The sequence below is a fragment of the Paramisgurnus dabryanus genome, chromosome 19, assembly GCF_030506205.2.
Source record: "Paramisgurnus dabryanus chromosome 19, PD_genome_1.1, whole genome shotgun sequence".
NCBI classification, from domain to species: Eukaryota; Metazoa; Chordata; class Actinopteri; order Cypriniformes; family Cobitidae; genus Paramisgurnus; species Paramisgurnus dabryanus.
The window spans coordinates 19,811,512-19,833,931 of record NC_133355.1 but is presented as its reverse complement, the minus strand read 5'-3'; the positions used below and the strand labels follow the sequence as shown (position 1 = coordinate 19,833,931).

General features: G+C 41.8%; 1 protein-coding gene across 1 annotated transcript in view; it reads right to left on the bottom strand.

Annotated features, from left to right (window-relative positions):
• Positions 1–22,420, bottom strand: part of csmd2 (CUB and Sushi multiple domains 2) — a 364,270-nt gene that overhangs the window by 58,561 nt on the left and 283,289 nt on the right. Inside the window, exons 33-41 of the mRNA XM_065292427.1 lie at positions 16,063–16,158; positions 13,616–13,819; positions 12,875–12,999; positions 9,679–9,775; positions 7,344–7,448; positions 7,103–7,221; positions 5,183–5,252; positions 1,066–1,182; positions 650–859 (exon numbers count right to left, since the gene is read on the bottom strand). Coding sequence (XP_065148499.1) covers positions 650–859; positions 1,066–1,182; positions 5,183–5,252; positions 7,103–7,221; positions 7,344–7,448; positions 9,679–9,775; positions 12,875–12,999; positions 13,616–13,819; positions 16,063–16,158 — 1,143 coding nt within the window. The remainder of the gene's footprint in view (positions 1–649; positions 860–1,065; positions 1,183–5,182; positions 5,253–7,102; positions 7,222–7,343; positions 7,449–9,678; positions 9,776–12,874; positions 13,000–13,615; positions 13,820–16,062; positions 16,159–22,420) is intronic.

Below are 22,420 nucleotides of genomic sequence, written 5' to 3'. Positions count from 1 at the left end.
AAAAACAAATAAATCTGATGCTTGCTTCTCACTCTCAAAAAAACAAACAAACAAAAAAAAACTTTATTGATACAGATGCTTTATTAAATTATTTGTCAAATGTCAAAGATGCAAATAGGAAATATGGTGAAGGTTTCAGCCCTGAAAGAATATTATAAAAAAATCTTGTGGATCACAGCGTCTTTTGTGACAAAGTCATGCGAGCTTTGCAAAAGGAAGCACTGTTTGATATAATGCCTAATTTATATGGTAATGTACACATAATTATGTAAAAACTGATTTCAATTCTGCAAACTTTTCTTGCATCGCGGTACAAATTCCAATAACTTTCATGCATTCGTCTTTGAAGATAAAAAAGGCCATTTGAACGACACTCATTGGATTCCTATTTTGCATTGGATTGTGGGAAAATAACAGCATCAGCAGCATTTGATCCCTGATGGATTTTACGCACAGATTCACAGAGCGACGGTTATTACCATGTTTACTTGTTATCTTGACTGATTGTCTTGGCAATGTATTAGAATTCAGATTAAAGCTGAGGTTTCTGAGGAAATCAGCATGTGAAAGCTAAAAGAAAAACCTGTAACCTGCTTTAGTTTAGTCAACCTTCATTACCTTTTTTGCCCTTATTGGTTTAGTTTCTTACCCTGATAATCAAATCTGAAGCCAGGTTTATTCTGAGAATGATCGCTGTGGAAATATATGGTAGTCTCGTGCGAGGTGGTTAGAAGAGATGGTGGTATGTCCTGTCCACTGAATCTGCCAATCACAGTGCTGGTGTCGAAAGGTCCGTTCCTTATTTCCAGGAAATCATGGTTGGCTTCAGTGGAGAAGTTGAGGAATTGCACATGAGCCCCTGTTTGGATTACATTCACATTTTATTTATTTATTTGATGCTTATACACAAACATTTTGTATAATAGTGGATTAAAACAACAACATCAAAGTTCCCTTAGGGCAAATCAGTTCCCTCTGTGACTGACAAAATGTTTGGTAACTACATAGTTTATAGGCACTTCCAGTATTTTTTTATATTGTCTTTTCATTCAGCTGTGCCCTTACCATAACCGACTGGTAAGTAAATCCTCCAGGTGCAGTCACTGTTGCTAGGGTAGTTTCCTGGGAAACCAGGGCTGAGGATGGTGCCTTCCATCTCCTCTCTGATTCCCCCACACTGAGCTGTTGTTTGAAAAATATTACAAACAATGGTTTGTTAGAAAACCCAAACCAGCCCTGCTGTGCTCGAGATTCGAGACTTCTAAAGGACCATTCAAACAGCTGACAGCTGTAAGGCTACTGTGACAGAATGATATGAGAAAACTAACAGAATAACTCTAAAACAAACACTGCTAAACAGGACTAAAAGTGGTTCACTGGTTTGTAATCATGGGGGAACCAGGTGCCATATAGCTCCTATGTAGCACTTGTGTAGAACCATATTGTGCTCTGTAGAACCATAAGTGGTGCTATATCACTCAGAGGGGTTCCCTAAAAGCATCGTTAGCTAACTACTGTCGTAAGTTTGTCGATACTGACAAAGTTCAACGATTTGGTGTTTTTTTTTCCGAAACCATAGTTCAAACGAACATTCGCAAGCTGAATCGTGGTTTGAACGACAGCTCTTCACCTGTGATTAGAAGCATCGTTCCTTGTTATTATCATATGTAGACTTACATTGATCATGCTTTTGAACAAAATAAGCAAAAAACATGTAGTACAATGTACATCCATCGTTCTAAATATATTAAAATTTTATTTTACGTCTTTAGGTTTGTCATATGAGCTTTAAGACCCTGGGGAATCCCTGGGAGGAGTGACGTAAGAGGGAACTTGCGCAGGAATTGAATATCTTGAAAATAAACAACGGATAACTAAATCACGATAACAAAATCTTTAGTCTTCCGATGCAATATATGTTATTTACAGAAATAATCTGACATTAAATCGATTTGCACAGATTAATTAGTACTTCACCTCCCATGTGACATCATCAACTATGTTGTTGAACCAACATGGTTCAAACGACGAATGTGCGACAAAGATACTATGCTTTCGGGAAACAGTCATAACAAGGTAGTTCGTTTCTCCAACGATGCATCATACTATGTTGGTTCAGCAGCAAGTTGCGTCGTTGTTTGGGAAACGCACCCCAGTATGGTTCTTCAAAGGTGCTACATAGCACTAAAAATGGTTCCCTATAAATACAAGCTTTTAGCGCTATTCAGCACCAATTATTTTCCGCGTGTATAGTTTCTGTTCATGGGCGTCAGAAGCCAAAAAAATGTTGGTGGGTCCCAAACATTTACTGGAGTAGATTTCTTGGATTATGGTGCCTTTGAAGTTACGGCAATCCATATTTCCGCTATTATTCACCAGGTGGTGCTCTTACCCAACATAGAAAACCCAAAGCAGCTCCTTAGGGTGAAAGAGTGTGAACTCTGTGTATATTTTGATCATCGCTCTGAATTTGATCTCTATCAAAGGTCCTTCACAAAAATGCAATTATGCCAGCCTATCTTATGCCTCAAAATTTGGTATTTTGAAAAAACCTACCCATATTTGAGAAGTGATAAAAATAAAACAAACAAATATAGGATTAGCATTTTTTTGTTTGATTGAAAGCGGAGGGTCAGTTCTTTCATTTGATGTCTTGTATGTTTATATATTTAAAGAAAAACATTTTCTGAAACGCATTAAACTTTTGTGAAAATCATAAAAAATGCTGCCGCTAGCAGGCGGCTTAAAAAAAAACTCTGGCAAGGAAAGAGTTAATTATTGCCTTTCTAGCTTTAAACCTTGTTCTGTCACAGTCCAAAGTGCAGCAGGCGAATGTAGTGAAATTTTCGAAAACACGAAATAGAGTTTTTAATTTATACGGACTTTAACGAGCCAAGTGGAATGGATTTGAAGAAGCAACAGCTTGGAAGTCAAGGCTGTAGCTAAAACACGGAACAGAGTTTAATTTATTAGGGCATTCCTCAAGTGGAATGGATTTCACTGATGGCGCTCCTAAACATGCATATGCGCTAAATTAAAGAAAAAGTGAGTGGGTCCAATATCATTGGTCTTAAAAAGTGGGTGGGTCTTGTCCCACCAAAATATATTCGTTTTGACGCCATGCTTTAAGTAAAAATTGTTGTCGCTGACCTGCAAATTTACTTTTCTAGGTGAGCATTTTGTTAAATCTAGTATGAGGAAAATTAGTGTGAGGCCACAATGAAAAAGCTGTTAGGATTAATTTTTTTTTTTTTGATATTTAAGTCAATGGGGTTTAAATTCAAGTCAATCGGTTTGATCATAAACATTGCTCAAAATATATTCCTTTGTATTTATTAGAACATAGAAATGTATACAGGTTTGTAACAACATGAGAGTGAGAAAATAATGACAACATTTTATTCTTATTTTAATTTTTTTTGTGAACTATTCCTTTAAGTATGAAAATACTTTAAAAAGTTTGACATTTTTTATACTTTGTAAAATGACGATAAATCCAACTTTGAATTTTGACCATGTTTAAAACTCTGCTCACATTTCCTTGTTTTCAATGAGCACACAACACTCCTTTTAGGACGGTGTCTGATTTTCCTTGGATTAAATGGATCATCCATTTTGTTTTGTTTTTTTCTAATATTGTAGGCAACAACAATAGGGGAGGTGTAGGCTAGGGCGGCCATTCCCAAACTGTGGTCCGCGGACCACTAGTGGTCCGTGAGGGTACTGCAGGTGGTCCGTGTAAAGGCAAAATAAATATAAAATAAAATATTTTTTAAGAAAAATATATTTTTGAAGAATATGTTTTAAGAATCTGTTGTAATGATGTGATGACCAGTTATAGTTTTAGTGCTAGTATGCCTATTTAGAGGTGCAGATAAATTCAGGAATTTGTGTAGACATATTTTATTATTATGAGGTATTATGAGGTGGTCCGCAAAAATTCTTGATTACAAATAGTGGTCCACACACACAAAAAGTTTGAAAACCCCTGGCCTAGGGGATAGAGAGTCTGGCTTGTAACACAAGAGTTGCCGATTCGATGGCGGGTTACGACTGTGGCCCTTGAGCAAGGCCCTAATTGCTCCCCTGGTGCTGTATAGCTGCCCACCCACTGCTCTTGATATGTGTATGTTCACGACTTGCAGTGCTTGTGTTCACTTCTCACTGGGATGGGTTAAATGCAGAGGTCACATTTCAAGAAAGCGTTGCATACCTGACAAGCTTGTCACTTTCACTTATAACTCAGATGATGTATCGTAAAGTTTAATTTGCATTCATCGATTACGATGTAAACACACATTGCGATATCTCCTACCTCATACTGTGGCCCCAAAAACTTTGCGCTGAAGAAAGAAATGTAACACATTTGCTTTCTTGTGACATCATAGGGAAAACATGTCTTTCATTTATTACAAAAGGCCAAATCACTTCCCAAAGCTATCAAAGGCCTCTTGAGTACATCTGTAGCCTTCAATCTTCTCATATCAGTGAAAATATACCCTTCTCCTCTTGAGGCTTTGAGTCTAAACTACTGATTGATTCAAATATCACTCTGATTAAAGCCCTGGCTTTGGACTCAAAGAGGCTCTATGAATGTGCCGAGTAGCCCTACAAAGCTGCTTTTGCTGAATGGAGATCCATATAGAGTGGAGGGGTGAAAATGTGCTCCGTGTCAATGAAAAACAGCAGGGATCAGGGAAATGCTGATGAATGTTCAAGCAATGAATCATCAGAAGAGCTTCACTCAAAGCAGCAGGAGATAAAACCAATAAGGATCTGATAGGTCATCATCATTAACGATGAATTTTTCAGAAACCATGTGCCGCTTTAATGCTGATCACATCAAAACTTCACAGATGCCCTAAAAGCATTTGGACCATTAAGCAAAGTATTTTAATACTTACAAATGTAAAATGTTATTGCACTAGACAGAAAAATGTCAAACAAGTGACATCCGAAAAACCTTTCGCTTTAAGAACTAACTTCTTTTTAACAAGCTGTTTTGCAATTTCTTTAACCGACTGGCGTTTAAAATGTGGTCTAAATGTTTATGATTATTGTAAACATGATCATAAAGGTTGTCACTGTAGTTGAACACTTGAAGGTAGATCTGACCTCTTAAATCTGCAGTGTAAGGATTTGGAAAATAAATAAATGAATAAAAGATGACAAATGGGCTTACCGATGCAGAGAGGAGGTGGATAGTTCCAGCGGCGCACAGGCCCGGGCATGCAGGAGATATGGGAGACTCCCTGCAAGAAAAAACATTGTTTGCTTTTCAGTATTTCCTTCGTTTTTTTCACTATGTACACTGTCCACTCCATGACCGCCAAAGCTTTGACTATCATTTACAGCATTTAGGCAGAAAGTCCAAATGCTTAGTGTAAAAGCGAACAGACTACTATGAACAATAATTAATACCTTAAATGCACTGTAAGTCACTAAAACCTCATTTACACAACACTTTGGTCGAGGAAAATTTTCTGTAAAAGTGGCAGAGAGGCTTCTGTTTAAACACAAACACGTCCCGTAAATGTTCAGGGATCGCTCCCGTAAGGAGGACATAACAGTGCCGTAACATTAACGGAAAGCATTCTGAGGCAGAAAGAATGTCGTAAGGGGTGCGCCGCACCATCATGACAGAACAGCGCATCACGCGCTCATTATGAATTTGTCATAAATCAGAATGCACGTGCATGGTTTCTCGAGAGAAAGCATGAATAATTAGCAAGTGTAGGACTTTAAAAATGTCTTTACGGGATCTTTGCGGTATGTGTGTGAATGCATGAACAGATTCCAGAAAATCAATGAAAGTGTGAATGAACTAAAAATCAAACGATCCCGGAAAAATCCTGAAAGAATTTTTGGTGTGTTTTTGTAATCTCTTAGTAAAAAATGGCTTTTGTTAGCCTGGGTGCTAGCTGAACTTAGCCCCGCCCACAACATTTCAGGTCGGGAAGTTTGGTCTGGTGTCGCTCCGTTATGGCGCAACTATGCTCGAACCAAAGCTGGTCGAATCAATCAAATTGTCAGGGAGGGCTTTATACGATGATGGACAGATGATCAAAAGTAAAGTAATCAACCACGTCACCAAAGAGCGCTTGTCTTGAATCAGTTTACAAAAAAGATGGCTGCCACTGGAGAATCGAGATGTGAAGATTCTGCCATCGAGTCTGTTCTAGAAGATATCGACAGCGCATTGATTTTAAAAGAGGAACAGAGAAACGCGATCAAGGCATTTGAAGATCGGAAAGATGTTTCTGCCATCCCTCCTATGGGATTCGGCAAGGGCTTTATTTATCAGCTTGCTCCGATGGTCGCTAAGAAGATGGGACTCAATGAAAATTGGCAGATGAATGAAATGTTGTAAACATAGTAGGTGTCAATGAACATTTGCTAACTCAGACTTAGCACATTCATAATGTTACCATAGGTTCACACCGGCCGCGTTTGAGGCGTCAAATTTGCATCTAGTTTGCCGCTTGAACATTTTGAGTTTACTCGCTTCATTCGCACGTGAAAGCCGTGAAATTCGCATCATGGGAGGGCCTTCCATAGGCTTCTGCGACTCGCTTCCTGTGATCATGTCACTACTAGAACAAGCTCCTGATTGGTTAACGCAAAATAACTAGCAGTTCAGGTCAGGCTGCAAAAGAACAGACGCCATTTCAACATACTGTATGTCACACACTCGGTTGCTCTGATTGGTTGTAGGTCTATCCAATTGAGTGCAGAAGCAGTTTTTGCCCTTGTTCGGTTGAAACACGCCCCGTAATCACAGCCCAGTGCAGTGGTATCAGACTGAAATTCTGTTTAGAATCATTCACAATCAGAAACTCGTATTACTGTCATTTTACTGCTTTTACCAGTATAGTGTGGTTAGCTGGTTAAGCTGGTCCATGTGGCCTGCTTTGATGGTTTTTAGAAAGATTTTGGAAAGATTTGGGCTGTGAGACTACCTGAACATTAGATATGTCAAGCTGAGAGACCACTTTAAATCTGCCCAGACCAGAAAATCACTGTCTTAAAAGTGACACAGAAAACTAGTTGCAGAAGTTAGAGCATTGCATTGTGGTCCAAGTCTTGGCAATCCTTCTCTTACCTGCAGAGTATAACCAGGATCACACTGGAATGATACCACATTGTTCATCTGTAGCCTGTCACCCACTTTGTACGCATTCATGGGTACGACGGGCTCAGGGCAGCTAGTGAGAGACACAGCTGTAAGAGAGAAACAGACAATATCACAAATTAAAGACTAATTAAGCTGAATATAAAAAATCGGATGAGATTGGAGATTTGTGTGGAGCACAGATGCACGAGGTGTGCAACAGATGTCTTACTCTTATACTCCAGACGGAAACCTGCTGCAGAGACGCTGATGTCTGAGAAGAAGTGCAGGTAAAGCTGGTTAGAGGTGCTGTTTAGCAGAGCTGGGACTGTCGTACCTGTAGATAAAAAGAGATTTTAACATATTGTGACTCTGTGGGCTTGGTGTGTACTGGAGTTTTTCTTCTCAAACGCTCAGAAATTTTTGATAGGGGCAAGTTACATTTTTTACACTTAAATTTTGTTAATTGCAACAAAACATTCAGGAAAACGTTGGAGTGATACATTATGTATGGTTTTTTTGAAGAAGCACTGAATTGTCTCAAACAATTTACAATAAGCATGATACAGTACTTTCATAACATTAAGACAGAATACAATACAAAATCCTCTCAAAATATTATTTTGTTGTCTGCCATGCAGTGTGTATTGAAGTAATGCATGTCAGTTTTCAAATTGTTTTCTCCCGACCTTCCATTCCTAAAAGCCGAAGAACGCAAGATGAGATTATGCATGTGTCACAACTAAATTTAACCCTCTTATGATGCGGTAAGCATGAATGTGATTGGCTCATTTATCTTTGCAGCATACTTTATTTATTTAGGATTTATTATTCATTTATCTCTCTCTAGGGCACGTGTGACATTTGTGCTTGGTCTGTCTGCCAAAACTAGAAAAATGCATCATATCTGTGCAAGTAGCTTCTATTTCCCATAATACAATGACAAATACAGATGATAAAATAATCCACATGATTCCTAAACCATAAATGGATAGTTCACCCAAAAATGAGAATTCTGTCACCATTTACTCACCCTCATGTTGTTACAAACATGTATATATTTCGTTGTTCTTATGAACACAAAGGGAGATATAAAAAAAAAAAATTGTAACCAAACCGCAATAGGAAAACCAACTGTGTCGCACATGCCCTGAAAAGTGAATCCAAAACGTCTCGATCACCCCCCAGTGACTGGTCCTAGTATAGGTAATAAACCCCGCCTCCCCCATGTTATTCAATCGGACCAACTAAACAATTTAATTACACTTAAATAAGCTGGTTTCTGTCATTTACTGTTGTTTTTATCACGCTGATGTAAATTCAAGTGTTTGTTTTTAAAATAAGTTTGTTTTTAGTTATTTAATGCTATAAAAATGGTGGTGTGATGTCATGATTGACAGCTGTGATATGCGCATTCTGCGAGAGCGAGGGCGGGGCCTTGATTTAACAGCTTTACTTCCTGCTAACTACTGCGCAGTAATGGTCCCCAAATCGCTACTGCACAGACTCAAGACCCAAGGTGTCAGCGCCGTATCTGGACACTGGCGGCTTCACTTTTCACCAATGGGCGTCGTCAGGGTGCGATTTGTGAAAAAAACAGAGGGGGGGATGTTTTCATAGGCGTCGATTTCGGCGACGGTGGGCACCCACCATATTTCGTCATGAGTTATTTTGTACCCACCACTAGTTTTTACTTTTTTGACTGTTTAATCAGTGATAAGTTTTGTGATCCGTCTCGCCACTAGTGTAGTAGCACTGATCACTTTGAGGGGGGGATAAATTTATCCCCACCGGGGATACAAATAATTAAGCAGAGGCAGGGATACATTGACCAGAAAGGGGGAAATCCCACGCATCCCCCCCGGCAAATCGCACCCTGGGCGTCGTCCATCTTTTTTTACAGTCTATGGGAAAAACGAATACTATGGAAGTGAGTGGGGCTCATGATTGTGATTACTCACAATATCTTCCTTCATGTTCATCAGAACAAAGAAATGTATACAGGTTTGTAGCAACATGAGAGTGAGTACATGATGACAGAATTTTCATTTTTGGGATGATCTATCCCTTTAAGAAATTATAAATACTGTGCTCTATACCGGCCATTCCCAAACTGTGGTCCGCGGACCACTAGTGGTCCGTGAGGGTACTGCAGGTGGTCCGTGTAAAGGCAAAATAAAATATAAAATAATATATTTTTTAAGAAAAATATATTTTTTTAAGAATAGGTTTTAAGAAACCTGTTGTACTGATGTGATGACCAGTTATAGTTTTAGTGCTAGTAAGCCTATTTAGAGGTGCAGATAAATTCAAGACTTTGTGTAGACATATTTTATTATGAGTATTATGAGGTGGTCCGCGAAAATTCTTGATTACAAATAGTGGTCCACACACACAAAAAGTTTGAAAACCCCGGCTCTATACATTGTTGCAAAAGTATAACATTTTTTATAACAAAAAACAAGAAGGTTGTGCATTACTAGGCATCAACAGAAGAGATTTTAAAGCATATGCAAAATTACTGTGGCAATGTGTGTTTACGTAATGAACCGAGTTCCTCGGCTGACCTGAGAAGCTTCCCAGCATGGTGTCAGTGTTGTCACCCCCATCAAACACCTCAAGAGAGTCCCAGTTCTGCTCCGTCACAAAGCTAATCACCTGGATCTGAAGGAATGAAAATAATAGAGAGACACTTGAATCTTTTTAAACATCAGTAGATTATACTTAAGGCACAATGCACTTTTGATTTAGTGTAGTCTTGAAGATACAAGAATATGCCAAACAAAGAGGTTTTATTTGCTGTTACATAACGTCTTTCAGTACGGCAAATTCAGCAAAACAAATGCCATCTTCAGACCTAAGCGCTGTTTCATGTATATCTTCCAATGTTAAGCCCAGTAAATATTTTGGTAGAGATTTATTTTTGCACTAGCCAAACAAGCCTAGAAATTGGCTGGTCACAGTGGCATGACAGTGGCTATCGCTGGAAGATTGTCACATCTGATAGCCTTGCTGTCAGATGGCACATTTATTTGTGCTTGCTTCACACAGTGAATTGGAAATCTTGAGGTTGGGAGGGGTGAGTTCTATATCCAGACTGCCTGACACAAAATGAAAACACAACATCATCTGTCTTTTACCATCAGTTAAGAGCTGCTATTCAATGCTTTTGTCCCAACTTAAAAATAAAAGGTAACAGACTACAAAAACCTACATTATCTATACCTACATTATTTAATAATAATAATAATAATAATATGTAATAATGAATAATAAGTGTGCTTGCATTAATTATGTAAAACTTTACAATAGAGTTGAATGTATTATTAGCTAAAATTAACTAACAATGAGTTTTTCAACATTTATTAATCTGTGTTAATGTTAGTTAATGTCAATACAACTGTTTATGTTCATTCGTTACAACTTCTGATTTTAAAAATGTATTAGTAAATGCTAAAGTTAGGGGGATATTTTTATTTAGGGGGAAATTTGGCGTTTCCATCACTTGTTTCTGATGTGATACTTTAAAATGCGCATAAAAGCAGGGTGATGGAAATATAGCTAGTGTCCCAAGATACAAACAGGCTGTTTACACCTGGTATTAAGTTGTGTTTTCCTCGATTGGATCACAAGTGGACGAGAGAGACACATTTAGTTTACACCTGGTATTTAAATACGTCTCTTTTGTCCACTTTCGACCGCTTCTGTCCTGATTACTTTGAGGGGATGGTCTGTGGAGACTGTGGGCGAGTCCCTCTGATTCTCGTTCCCAGCTAACCAAAATACATAACTGTTACGTAACGTTGACATAATATGATGACCAAACTTACGAATCCAGGAATTTCACTTTTCAGGTCGCCACGACGTAAGTTTGGACATCATATTACGTAACTTCACAACATAATCTGCCTGTCGAGGTCACGTAGTGACAACGTAATGGAAGTTTTGTGTTGGTAAGTTTTGTGTTTGCGTCTCAGTTCAGAGAAACGACCGGTCCTGTCAGACGGCGTGCTCTGGTTGAGTTCAGCTGAAGGCGGGAGGCGCGTGCTGTTTTTTGTTTCCCATGTTAAGAGCATGAGATTTATGACAAATAAGGAGTTATGAAATTACCAAAGTAGTACGAATGTATAATGTAACTGGAACGTCCTTGGTAATCTCGCGACGTTTGGAGACCGTACTGGCAATTTTTTAAATAAGCTTGCGCAACTTTCACAAGCTCGCAAAATGAAACTAGTGAAAGCAGCCGTAGCCGCTTTAGTTTTATCAATGAAAGCCTAAAGACAGCACTGCACACTGTGTGTTCGCGCTAGAAGTCAGAAACAATGTAAAACATTGACATCAAGGTAGATAAATAGGCACATGCGTGTTTATACCACAGAAACAATCTGGTCGAAAGTGTTTTTAACAGACTGATCTCATGGAAAGTCATGTTATAGTCACACAAAAAATTTATTAATTTATTCGTGTCCACGGCATGAAATTCAGCTTTTTTCATGCCTTGAACATGAATGTCTTTTTCGTGACACTCGCACAAATTTCTATAAATAGTTTTTCGTGTCTGTTGCACGACTTTCTTTCATTTAATGCATTGTTTTCTCTTTTTTTCCCCCCTATTTTCTTACCATTGTCGCTTGGGGTTAGAATCACTTTCTGTTACATTTTTAGACATCCTTACCCAAACCCCAAGTGACAATGGTAAGAAAATAGGGAAAAAAAAAGACACGAAAAAGAAAGTTGTGCAACAGACGCGAGAAACTATAGAAATGACACAAAAAAGATGAATTTCGTTCCATGGACACGAATAAATTAATAAAATTTTATGTGACTATAACACAACTTTTCGTGAGATCATGTGGGTTTTCGACTACCTCTGAATATGGTCGAAAGTGGATGAGCTCAAAAGTTTTGAGCATCGTTTACATCTGTCTTTAGCGTTGACCACTTGTGATCCGACTGACAAAAACGCATCTTTATACAAGCTGTAAACAACCCCAAAGAGAGATTGTGCAGTCTTAATTTGCATTAACGTGCATTAAATTGACTATAACATGCTTAATATTGGTTTACTACTGTATGTCACATGCAAAATCACTGCAAATGCATTGCAAATATAAATACAGCTTATAAAAACACACAATTACAAATAGCGAAATATCTTACAATCTTATTTCTAACAATCTTATGTACTGTATACCACTGCCTTTTTATATCAGTCTGTCTTACTTTTCATGATCCTGTAATCATTCCTGCATGGTTCCAATTCTCCTGCGGCGGGAAGTTTATGAATTGGGTTAAAGGCAATTAAGCATGCGGCCCTGAACTCCTCCCATGAATCAAAGCTATATTTGATTACACTTGTATCCAACAGCGTGAGGCAAATCCGGAGCGGCGGATGCAGATGCTACTTTAGGCACTCCTCATCTTGCCTACTTTCACATACTGTAAAACATGAAGCTCTAACTGCTCTGAGCCTCCTGAATTAGCGATGCGACTAACTTGAAAGCAAGGTTTGTAGTGTGACATTAGCAAAGCTCCTTTTAAACTAGTAGCTTGTACAGTAACAAGCTATGAGTACTGCTGTACTGTGGTGGAGTGCAAAGAGGTGCCAAAAAACATTGGATAGAGTTATGATGTATGAGTGAAAGAAATGATGGTTGTGCAAATGTTTATGAAAAACTGAAGTACTGCAGGCTTGAAGCTTTGTATTCATAACAGTAGAGCAGAAATGAGGAGGCAAGGTTCGTACTTCCACACAGATCGTACCTGAATTCCCATTCCCTCAGGCACAGTGATCTTCCACACACAGCTCAGGCTGTTCAGGTACGGTTCGGGGTAACCGGGTGAAAGAATAGTCCCTATCCGCTGGGTCAAATTCCCTCCACACGGCACTACGGCAGAGATAACAAGAGAAAAGAATGAAAGGCCAAGCAGAAAAGATGTATCTCACATACGCAACCATGTGGTATCCAAGGGTACTTCCAGAACACCATGGTCCCCCTTAAAGCTCCTGTGGTCAAACATCTGCTAGCTGCAGTGAACCGCACAGGTAAACAGCTGCACATGAGGCGTGGACACCCAAGCATGTGCACAGACTTAAACACAGGACACCCGTAGAGACATCTGCCACATATGTGTGTTTGTGTGTGTATGATGTGCCGGAGGCCACGACTGCTGGCCCACAGCTGTCGGCTGTTGCTTGTTAAGCAGAGGGAGAGCGTGATGGCTACAGCTTACTCTCAGGAGAAGGTCTGAGTTTGTTGGCTAGGGAAAGCCAACAGAGCTGTGATGTGAATATGGCATAGGTTGGAAAAGAAGGCAACTATTTAACTAAGAATGTCAAATGTAAAGCACAAATACTTCGATTGATAATTTGATACCAAATACAAATGTCATAAGACCATTAATGGCCAAGCTTAATCCACATCTGAATGCTGTACTAAGGATGACTCTTAAAACAAGTGTGCTCCTAAAACAAGGCTCCACATATAAAGACATTGGTCTTACCGATGCAGCTGGGGATGCTCCCGTTCCACTGAGCTAGAGCGTTTGGTACAGTCAGGCATTCGATGGCATTGGGTCCCTCCAGGACGTATCCTGCATTACACTCGAAAGTCACCACGGCCCCCACCGCAAAGTTGTTCCCTGTGCGCTTGCCGTGCCTAGGCTCTGGTACCGAGCTGCACTGGGTCGCGCTGGTCCTTGGGACAGCTAAATAAAATCAGTAGAAAATAAACCCACTGGTGTTTGACAAATAGGCACACAGTGAATCTCTTGGTTGTTATGGTGCTAGCCTTGATTGATTTTAACTTGGTGAGAAATGCATTATAAATGGCAACTAGATTGTTAAGATGGTACAGTGTGTTACAGCTGGTTGGGATGCCCCAGAACACCATTACTTTAATACTTTTATTAGGTGCTGTACTTTTCCATTAAGGTCACTGCAGGAAATGAGCAGGCGTGTGACTGCAAAGCGCAGGGGAAGCTGGATAATACAATAATGCCGCTTTAGCTCCTAAAATCCAACTTATCTATTATAGAGAGAGATGGCATGTTTTAACAGGCTGCCAAAGAACTAGCGCACATTCACAGCATTGTTTATTAGGTGTGGGCTTGAATAATTGTTTAAAATATTGTATATTTGAATAATTTAGAAGCCTAATCCAGAGGACTGTGCCTCTTCTCATTCGAAACGAGTTGTGTCACATAAGCACAGCATACAAAACTTTAGCAGCTTGAATGTTGCATCTTAAAAAGTTTTCATTTACCAAAACAAAGTCGTTTATTTATACTATGAGCAAAAGTCAAAAAATCAACCTGCTCCATGTAAACCAAAAAGCTTTCTTTGCTACCGATAGGACTGAAGTTAAAAGTCACATTTAAAGGCACACTATGTAAGTTTCGATGCTAGAGGTCACAATACAGAAGCAAAGTCGCAGCTTGTTCATGCTGTAAAGGAAAGTGAAATTTTAAATGCTGTAGTCTTTACCTCCACTGCCAATTCGAAATCAGTCCAACGAGACTCACGAATCATGAGTGATGTAATAAAATACGTAAGGCATAATGTATAGGCAGCTGACATTGTGATCATGCCCCAACGCGAAACAGAAGATCTTGTATCACACTGTAAAGGGACTTATTTCGGGATAACTAGTCCTTCCAGAAAAACGCTGAGTTTTTTTGTGACTGTTGCGGGCAGAGATCCTTGATCTTGCGGCCAGTTTTCTTAAAAAATGCGATGAAATATGCTATTTTATGCAATGAAATTGCGGAAACTTGCCAAAATTACAGGCACTTGCAAAAACTGTTGGCAGCTTTTCATTGATGTTCACAATTTTCAACTTTATGCTAAGATATATATGACTTTTTGCTACAAAAATGCAGGGTTTAAAAAAATGCGGCCCCCGCATAAATATGCAGACTGATTATATATTGAATCATGCAATCTGGAGGGACTGGATAACAACCTTGTGACTTATTTAAAATATTTTATTTGCTCATTTTCAACGAATGCAAACCTTCTGTGAGGAAAACCTGTTCCAATTCGGTTTTAAAATAAGACGTTTAAATGTCACAAACAAACTCTTTTGTTTTAATTATTTATAAATATAATGTCAAATGTTACTCAAAGACATATACTTATTTTTTGTGTAATATTAAACCGTACCTGTTAAAATGATTTGCAGCATCCGGGAATGTTTAGTTATTATTAGTTTTATCTGGGAATAACAAACCTGTAAAAGTTGTGACTGGCCAATCAAAATCCAAGCATTGCAAAAAGGTTGTGCTATGCTATAACGCAGTGGTTCTTAAACTTTTTCAGCATGCGGCCCCCCTTGTGTACGGTGCATTCCTTTGCGGCCCCCCAAAGAAAATTTGTGACAAAAAAACTGTTCTAAAACTCAACATTTTAATAAAAAAAACATTAAATTATACAAAAAAGTAGTGCTTTTGGTTAGTAGCCTTATTTTTTAGGTTTAATTACACAGAATTCATGATAAATTAATGTATTTCATTAAATGTCATAAAACTGGGGACCCCTGGCATTATCTCGCGGCACCCAGTTTGAAAACCACTGCTATAACGTATGACAACAGAGTGGCTTGATATAAACAACAACACAGTGGCTTAATAGACGCTGCATGAGATCAACTCAATGGTACTGCTTTTGGATCTTTCTCACAATATTATATGTCATAGACCGACCGGTCTGCACAGTAGTCGAACACATCTATGATTTCCACCACAGTAAAAACAGAAATCGAGGAAAATACGAACATGACACCATAGACAGGCAACGTACCCTATGAACAGGGGCAGAACCTGTTTTAAAACTGCAAATTTTCTGGAGAAACATTTGGAATAATGTAAGTAGATGTGAATACAATATATAACACTGTGCTTTTAATTTTTGGATATTATAATGCCATGTGTATTCAAAAAAATGAGCTTACCTTGATAGACGAGGTGGAAACCTCTGGAGCTTGACTGACCCTTGGAGGAGAACCGGATAAGGATCTGGTTGGAAGTGGCTAACGGCAATGATTCACCTGAAAGCACAAGCAAGGTGTTAAGGAGGTGCAATAAAGCTAGAACCATTTAAGCGTGGCAGGGGGAATTCAATAATACTAACAGCGCCATTTGTGTGCACGCACTGCATTGTCGAAGCGCCAGACTCACTGAAGGAATTATGCAAATGAGGTAACAACACAAACTGCCAAAAAATTGAAACGCAATTTGCGCTCCACGATTTCCCATCTTGCAGGCAGCTTTTGAACGTTAGCTTGTGAAACTGCTTTGATCTGGATTACTATGCTGGCTGTGCCAAAGCATTGCTCCACCATAATCCAGGCACCTGAATTGGCTCTAAAAATACAGGGAATGAGAATAGTGTGTTCATTTTCATTTCGCATGTCCCCCAAGACCAATTGTATTTATAATCACATGGCTGTGTCTTCCTGTGCATCTCTCATTTACTGTATGTGCATTCTGTGCCACGGTGTGGGGGCTGAGGTTCCCTTTCAATACGGTTCACTTCGCATTGCGTCAGTTAGCTGACGCTATGGGGGAAACTCCTGTTTACTCCGTGACTGAAGCCTATTGGTTAACGTCTGTACAAAGTACAGACCAATGACGTTTGAACCCGCGCGCGGGAGGAACGCGTCCCTATATAAGCGCGGTTCAATCGTCAGCAGCTCATTATTTTCTCCTTCAGCGCGAACCTCTCGCTGCTCCGAAGAAAAGAAGAAGCCTTACCTCGCCGTTGACAAAAGCCCTGCAGCGGAGTCCAGGCCTAGCGTCTTCCCCTGCCGTTTTCCGGCTGAGAACCGAAGATAGCAGAGTCCAGGCCTAGCGTCTTCCCCTGCCGCTTTCCGGCCGAGAACCGAAGATAGCCTTCGCTTGCCGTGGTACGAGCCCTGTGCAGCGGACACGCCTGACGAGGTCTCCCCTGCGGCCGCCCGGTAAGATCAATATTTTTAATATAAAGCTATAAGCTAAAAGAGCAGGCGCTGTTGTAATAGCGTCCAGCACAGCGGCTCGGTGAGCCTCTCTGCTATGAATTTCCTCCGAGCGCGTTACCGGTCTGGCACCTCCCACGCCGGGACCGCGCTTATGCTTTGGTTGTCTTATCCATGTTTCGTGCTCCCCCTGCTGTTCCTCTCTCGCCGGGATGAACACACGGCGAGCCATGAGACTAGATGGATGCATAGACAAGCACACACGGACTAACCCCCCCTGTGTTCTGTCACACCGCAACCGTTCATGCTTACAGAGTCCCTTCGCTCCTCTTACATTCAGTGGCGAGATCTCTGGCACATATATTAATCCCCCGAGTGCATCGGGTGATACCGTCACGACGCATGGCTGTTCTGTCTGTGTTGCTGCTCCCCTCTGCCGTTCCTCTCTTGTTGAGATGAACAAGCGGGGAACCGTAGACCTGGATAGATGCATACGACAAGCAAACACGGGCGGTCTGCTCCTGTCTCTGTCATAGCACAGCCACTCGTGCTCCACGCTCGCGGAGTCCCTCGCTCCTTTCCCCACAGTGGTGAGGTCTCTTAACGGCTTAGCTAGCACGCGGTATTACGGCTCGCTGCCTCTAAATGCAGCTGTCCAGTGTTCAACGATTACAGAGCTTCATGCCCCTCCCCTCTGGAGCGGCGCGATCTCATTCGTCTGCTCGATAGGGCCGATTCGCCGCTATTGGAGCACCAAGAACACTCATTATAAGAGAGCTTCATGCCCCTCCCCTCCTGGAGCGGCACGATCTCATTCGTCTGCTCGATAAGGCGGACACGCCTCTATTGGAGCGCTAAAACACTTATTATAGAGCTTTACTGGCCTGAGCCGATCTCACTTCAGATAGCTCATTTTTCGTCTGCCTGGTAATTTCTCTCTGGTTTAGACGGAAACAGAGGCAGAACGAATTTGTTTATAATATACTGAGGCCCGAATACCTCCCTTTATTCAGTCCCGTCCTATATCAGTGCGCTGAATATTGGTACATTCTTATATATATACCCGGTTTTTCTGCCCTTTTAATAAACGGCAAAACCGCGGGCCTCACGGCAGACTTCCTCTCTGCGATGGGTTCAGTCTGACATTAAACCACCTAGACATACTGCTCTGCTCCGTGAGCCGTTCGGTCACCGTCACTACTGAGGCTTGTGCACCTGAACGGCTGAGCTCTGGTCTCCGCAGCACAGCTGCATCAACAGAGAACGAAACTGTCTGGGAGAAAAGGGGTTATGTCGCGCCTCGGCTGGACTGCCCTGTAATGTTTTCTGTGTGCTGTTTATCCAAACATACTGTGTAATACTGTCGGTTGTGCGACCTCACTATAGTGGCGAACGGTATTTAATTCCTCTAAAAAGAGTAATTTCCGTGCTTACTATACTGTGTATTGACACCCACGGTTGTACGGTGTCTCTAAACACTTTATCGCCTTACTGACAAGCAATCAGTAATACGCACACACGGTCCGCTGTCCATAATTCTATCGACGCTAGCCGAAAAGACCCCGGTTTGGCCATATACTGTGTATTGACACCCCACGACTGTACGGTGTCTCTAACACCTTTCTGCCAAATTCGCTCGCAGCCCACCTCAGTTTCTCCGCTACGATGCTGATGGCGCAAACGAGCACGGTCTTACGGCTGTTATTCTCTCTTCCTAGAGGAAGGACAGCCTCAGACTTTTGCATGGCTCCAAGCGTTTGAATCGCGCCCTCTCCGGACGGCCACTCAAAGGCTTACAGCCAAGCGGTTTATGACGTTTTTCGGCCATATAGCTGATTTATATTAGCGGATCCGAAGACGCTCACACCTCCGCTCCAATACTCGGAGATATTAAGGGTAATATCAACCTCAAGTGAGCTTGCTACCCGCCACAATAAGTTTCAAAGCTTAAAGCGCGCGCACAGTCAGACGCGCGCGGCATCTCGTTTAAGACGGGCACACGTACCCCTCTAACGAGGCTCAGAGAGCTGAATATCGTGGCATTCTGTTCATAAGTCCACTTCAGTTTGACTAAGCAAAGGTCCCGCCCCGAGCTGACGGCCGGGAAGCTTGCTTAAGTTACACACGGCTGCATGAAGTGCTGTCATTACGAGCTAGCCCAGCATTTGCTGTGGGTTGAACACGCTTTACGACGGCAATCAGCCTTCGGCGCGTGGAACGCCGTTTGTCTCATATAAATCACCTTGTACTGTGAATACGGTACATTATGAGGATGATTTAGCACTGCAGCACTCTCGACCGTGTTATTGTGATAATGCGGTCGGGCAATCTACGGTGGTTTCATTATTTACCGAACCAGACTGAGATCTCGCCCCCTGAACAAGCTGACGAGTCATCTCCTTTATAAACCCATTGCATCGCTTTATAAGCTATGTTCAATCAGAGTGATACGCATCTCATGCTTAAACTACCAATATTAACCCATTACGATGGGCGTGCGGAGATGGCATCCGTGGGACACGACCTACATTACGTGCCTTATGACACATTGACACAAGCTGCTAGGACCCCTTTCACGAGGCGTCCTTATGCAAAGTCTGATCCATTCTGTCTAGTGACATTTGAAAGTAAAAACCCCCCGCGAATCGCCGGGGGAACACTTTTCTCCTCACTACAGAGGCACGGCGGCTCTCTCCCCTACCTATATCTATGTGGCCGTGATAACAGCGAACCACGCTTTTACGACCGACCATTCATTTAATTCACAAGCCTGTCATCTCTCAGATGCGGACGGCGGCGGTAACAGCGAACCATGCTTTTACGGCTGGCCATTCACTTTATTCATAAGCCTGTCATTTCTCAGATGCGGACGGTGCCCGAGGCACAGCGCTCTGGAACTGTCCAAGGTCCTGTATGACACATACGTCTGACGTACATCAGACGATCAGCTGTTTATCTGCGTCACAGATCACTCACTAGAGCACCTGTCAATACAGGCTATTTATGGATCGTTGACGTTATCACCTCCCGTGACAATTATGCTCACTTGTCTTAGAGCATGGGCATGGTCTTAGAGGTTTCTCATTTGACAATTGTGACACGGCCGGCTGGTCCCCGCCGTCCACGTTGTCAGTTTACAGCTTCGACATCCCTGCTTCGCGCACTACTGAGGTTTGTTGCATTAAAGGTGCGCCCATTAGCTCACCTGTATGCACGATATGGGTTTTAATTATATGCGTCCACCGTGCGCTTAGAGAAGCTCACATGTACACGCTATAACATTTTGGTATACAATAAGATGCGCTTGGGAAAGCTCACCTGTATACACAGCTGTGTTATGCTTTGTGACACATACATTGTTGTTCATCTGTGTACGTTCACGGTGCGTTGGGTGCCCACCGTTACGTTCATCAATCATATCTGTACACATTCACGGCGCGTTGTGTGCACTGATTTATCTATACGCATTCACGGTGCACTGAAGAGTTCACCCGTGTGCGCACAATTTATTATCAGAACACATGACGGCGCGCTCGAGAATCTTGCCGGCCTGTGCATTATAACACTCTGATTCATCTATATGCATTCACGATGTATTCAAGTGTTCACCTGTGCCCGTGCAATTTATAGTCAATACACATTTACGGCGCGCTTGGAAAGCTCACCGATCTGTGCACTATAATACTACCTATATGCATCCCGATGCGCTCGAGGGTGCACCGGGGTTCACACTATTGTGGTATCTGTATAATCCCACGCTACGAACCGTTCTGCCGCATATTATAGTCAGATCGGCCGTTCGTGAGCTTCGCAGATCACTCACTACGTATGTCTGTTGCTAACAGTGGTTATTTAGATGGATCGTTGAAACCATCGCACTGGCTCACGCCCCTCTATGAGCTATGTCCTATATAGAGCCCACTCTGTGCGAGTTTGGCTTCTTCATGAACTTGGTCTACAGGGGTATCTATATCTATATTTAATATCTGCTACGCGGCCGGCTGGTCTTCGCCGTCTACGTTGTCAGATTGTACAGCTTACGTCCCTGCCCTACGAGCGCAGGTTCTCTCGGCTCAATCATGCACGCTCATGCGTTTTATGTGTACACCACGGTGCGCTCAGCGAGCTCACCAACGTGACTCTGAATTTACTTATCTCGCACAGCCGCGGCGCGTACCTCGCCGTCTTGTGCTATGTTATGTGCCCCCGGTGCGTTTAAAACCCCACCGTGTGCGCGTCAACAATTTATATGGTGCTTACACATTTGCTTTTAAAGCTGTGAATATGCCGGGTATAGGGCCACACGCAGTGTCTCTCCGGTAAGGCACTTCAGTACGTTGTGTATGCACGGCGTGATGGGATTACGTTCCCCCATAGCGTCAGCTAACTGACGCAATGCGAAGTGAACCGTATTGAAAGGGAACGCTTAGGTTACTCACGTAACCCCGGTTCCCTGAAATAACGGGAACGAAGCATTGCGTCTCTTGCCGTGCTACAAACGTCTACGCAGCGAGTGTTATTCGGCTGCGCGCTTCAGTCGAATAATAATGAGCTGCTGACGATTGAACCGCGCTTATATAGGGACGCGTTCCTCCCGCGCGCGGGTTCAAACGTCATTGGTCTGTACTTTGTACAGACGTTAACCAATAGGCTTCAGTCACGGAGTAAACAGGAGTTTCCCCCATAGCGTCAGCTAACTGACGCAATGCTTCGTTCCCGTTATTTCAGGGAACCGGGGTTACGTGAGTAACCTAAGCGTTTTCAGTCTGCCCACAGTTCCCTGGGGCTCGGCTCAGCTCCACGTGGGTTTGGGGAGAGCAGGTTCAATGTTGACAAATTCCTGAAGTGACCAGAGAAGATGAAACTGCACAGCTCTCTCGCTCATGTTGAGATTAACCAGCCCTCCTGCTCATGCCTGTGGCTTGCTTGGATGTTATTAGACCAGGCCTATGTGGGTGGCCGACAGAGTGACAGCTAATAATCCGGTCGAGGCAGAGGTGAAGGGAAACCCTGGTCGCTTATTTATTCACACCTGCTGTTTGTTCCAATGATCACATTATTCCTAACACTGGTGTGGTATACTGTTAAACATGCAAACCCTTTGGAAATCTGCTCAGTACTGTACAAACAACATCATTTATTTGTGATTTACCCATTTCTACAGAATCAGAAATCATCATGTAAAGAACATTTTGTGAAAATATAACCTTAATATCTTAAAAGGGACACTCCACTTTTTTTGAAAATATGCTCATTTTCCAGCTCCCCTAGAGCTTAACATTAGATTTTTTTTAACCTTTTAGGAATCCATTCAGCTGATGTCTGGGTCTGGCGCTAGCACTTTTAGCATAGC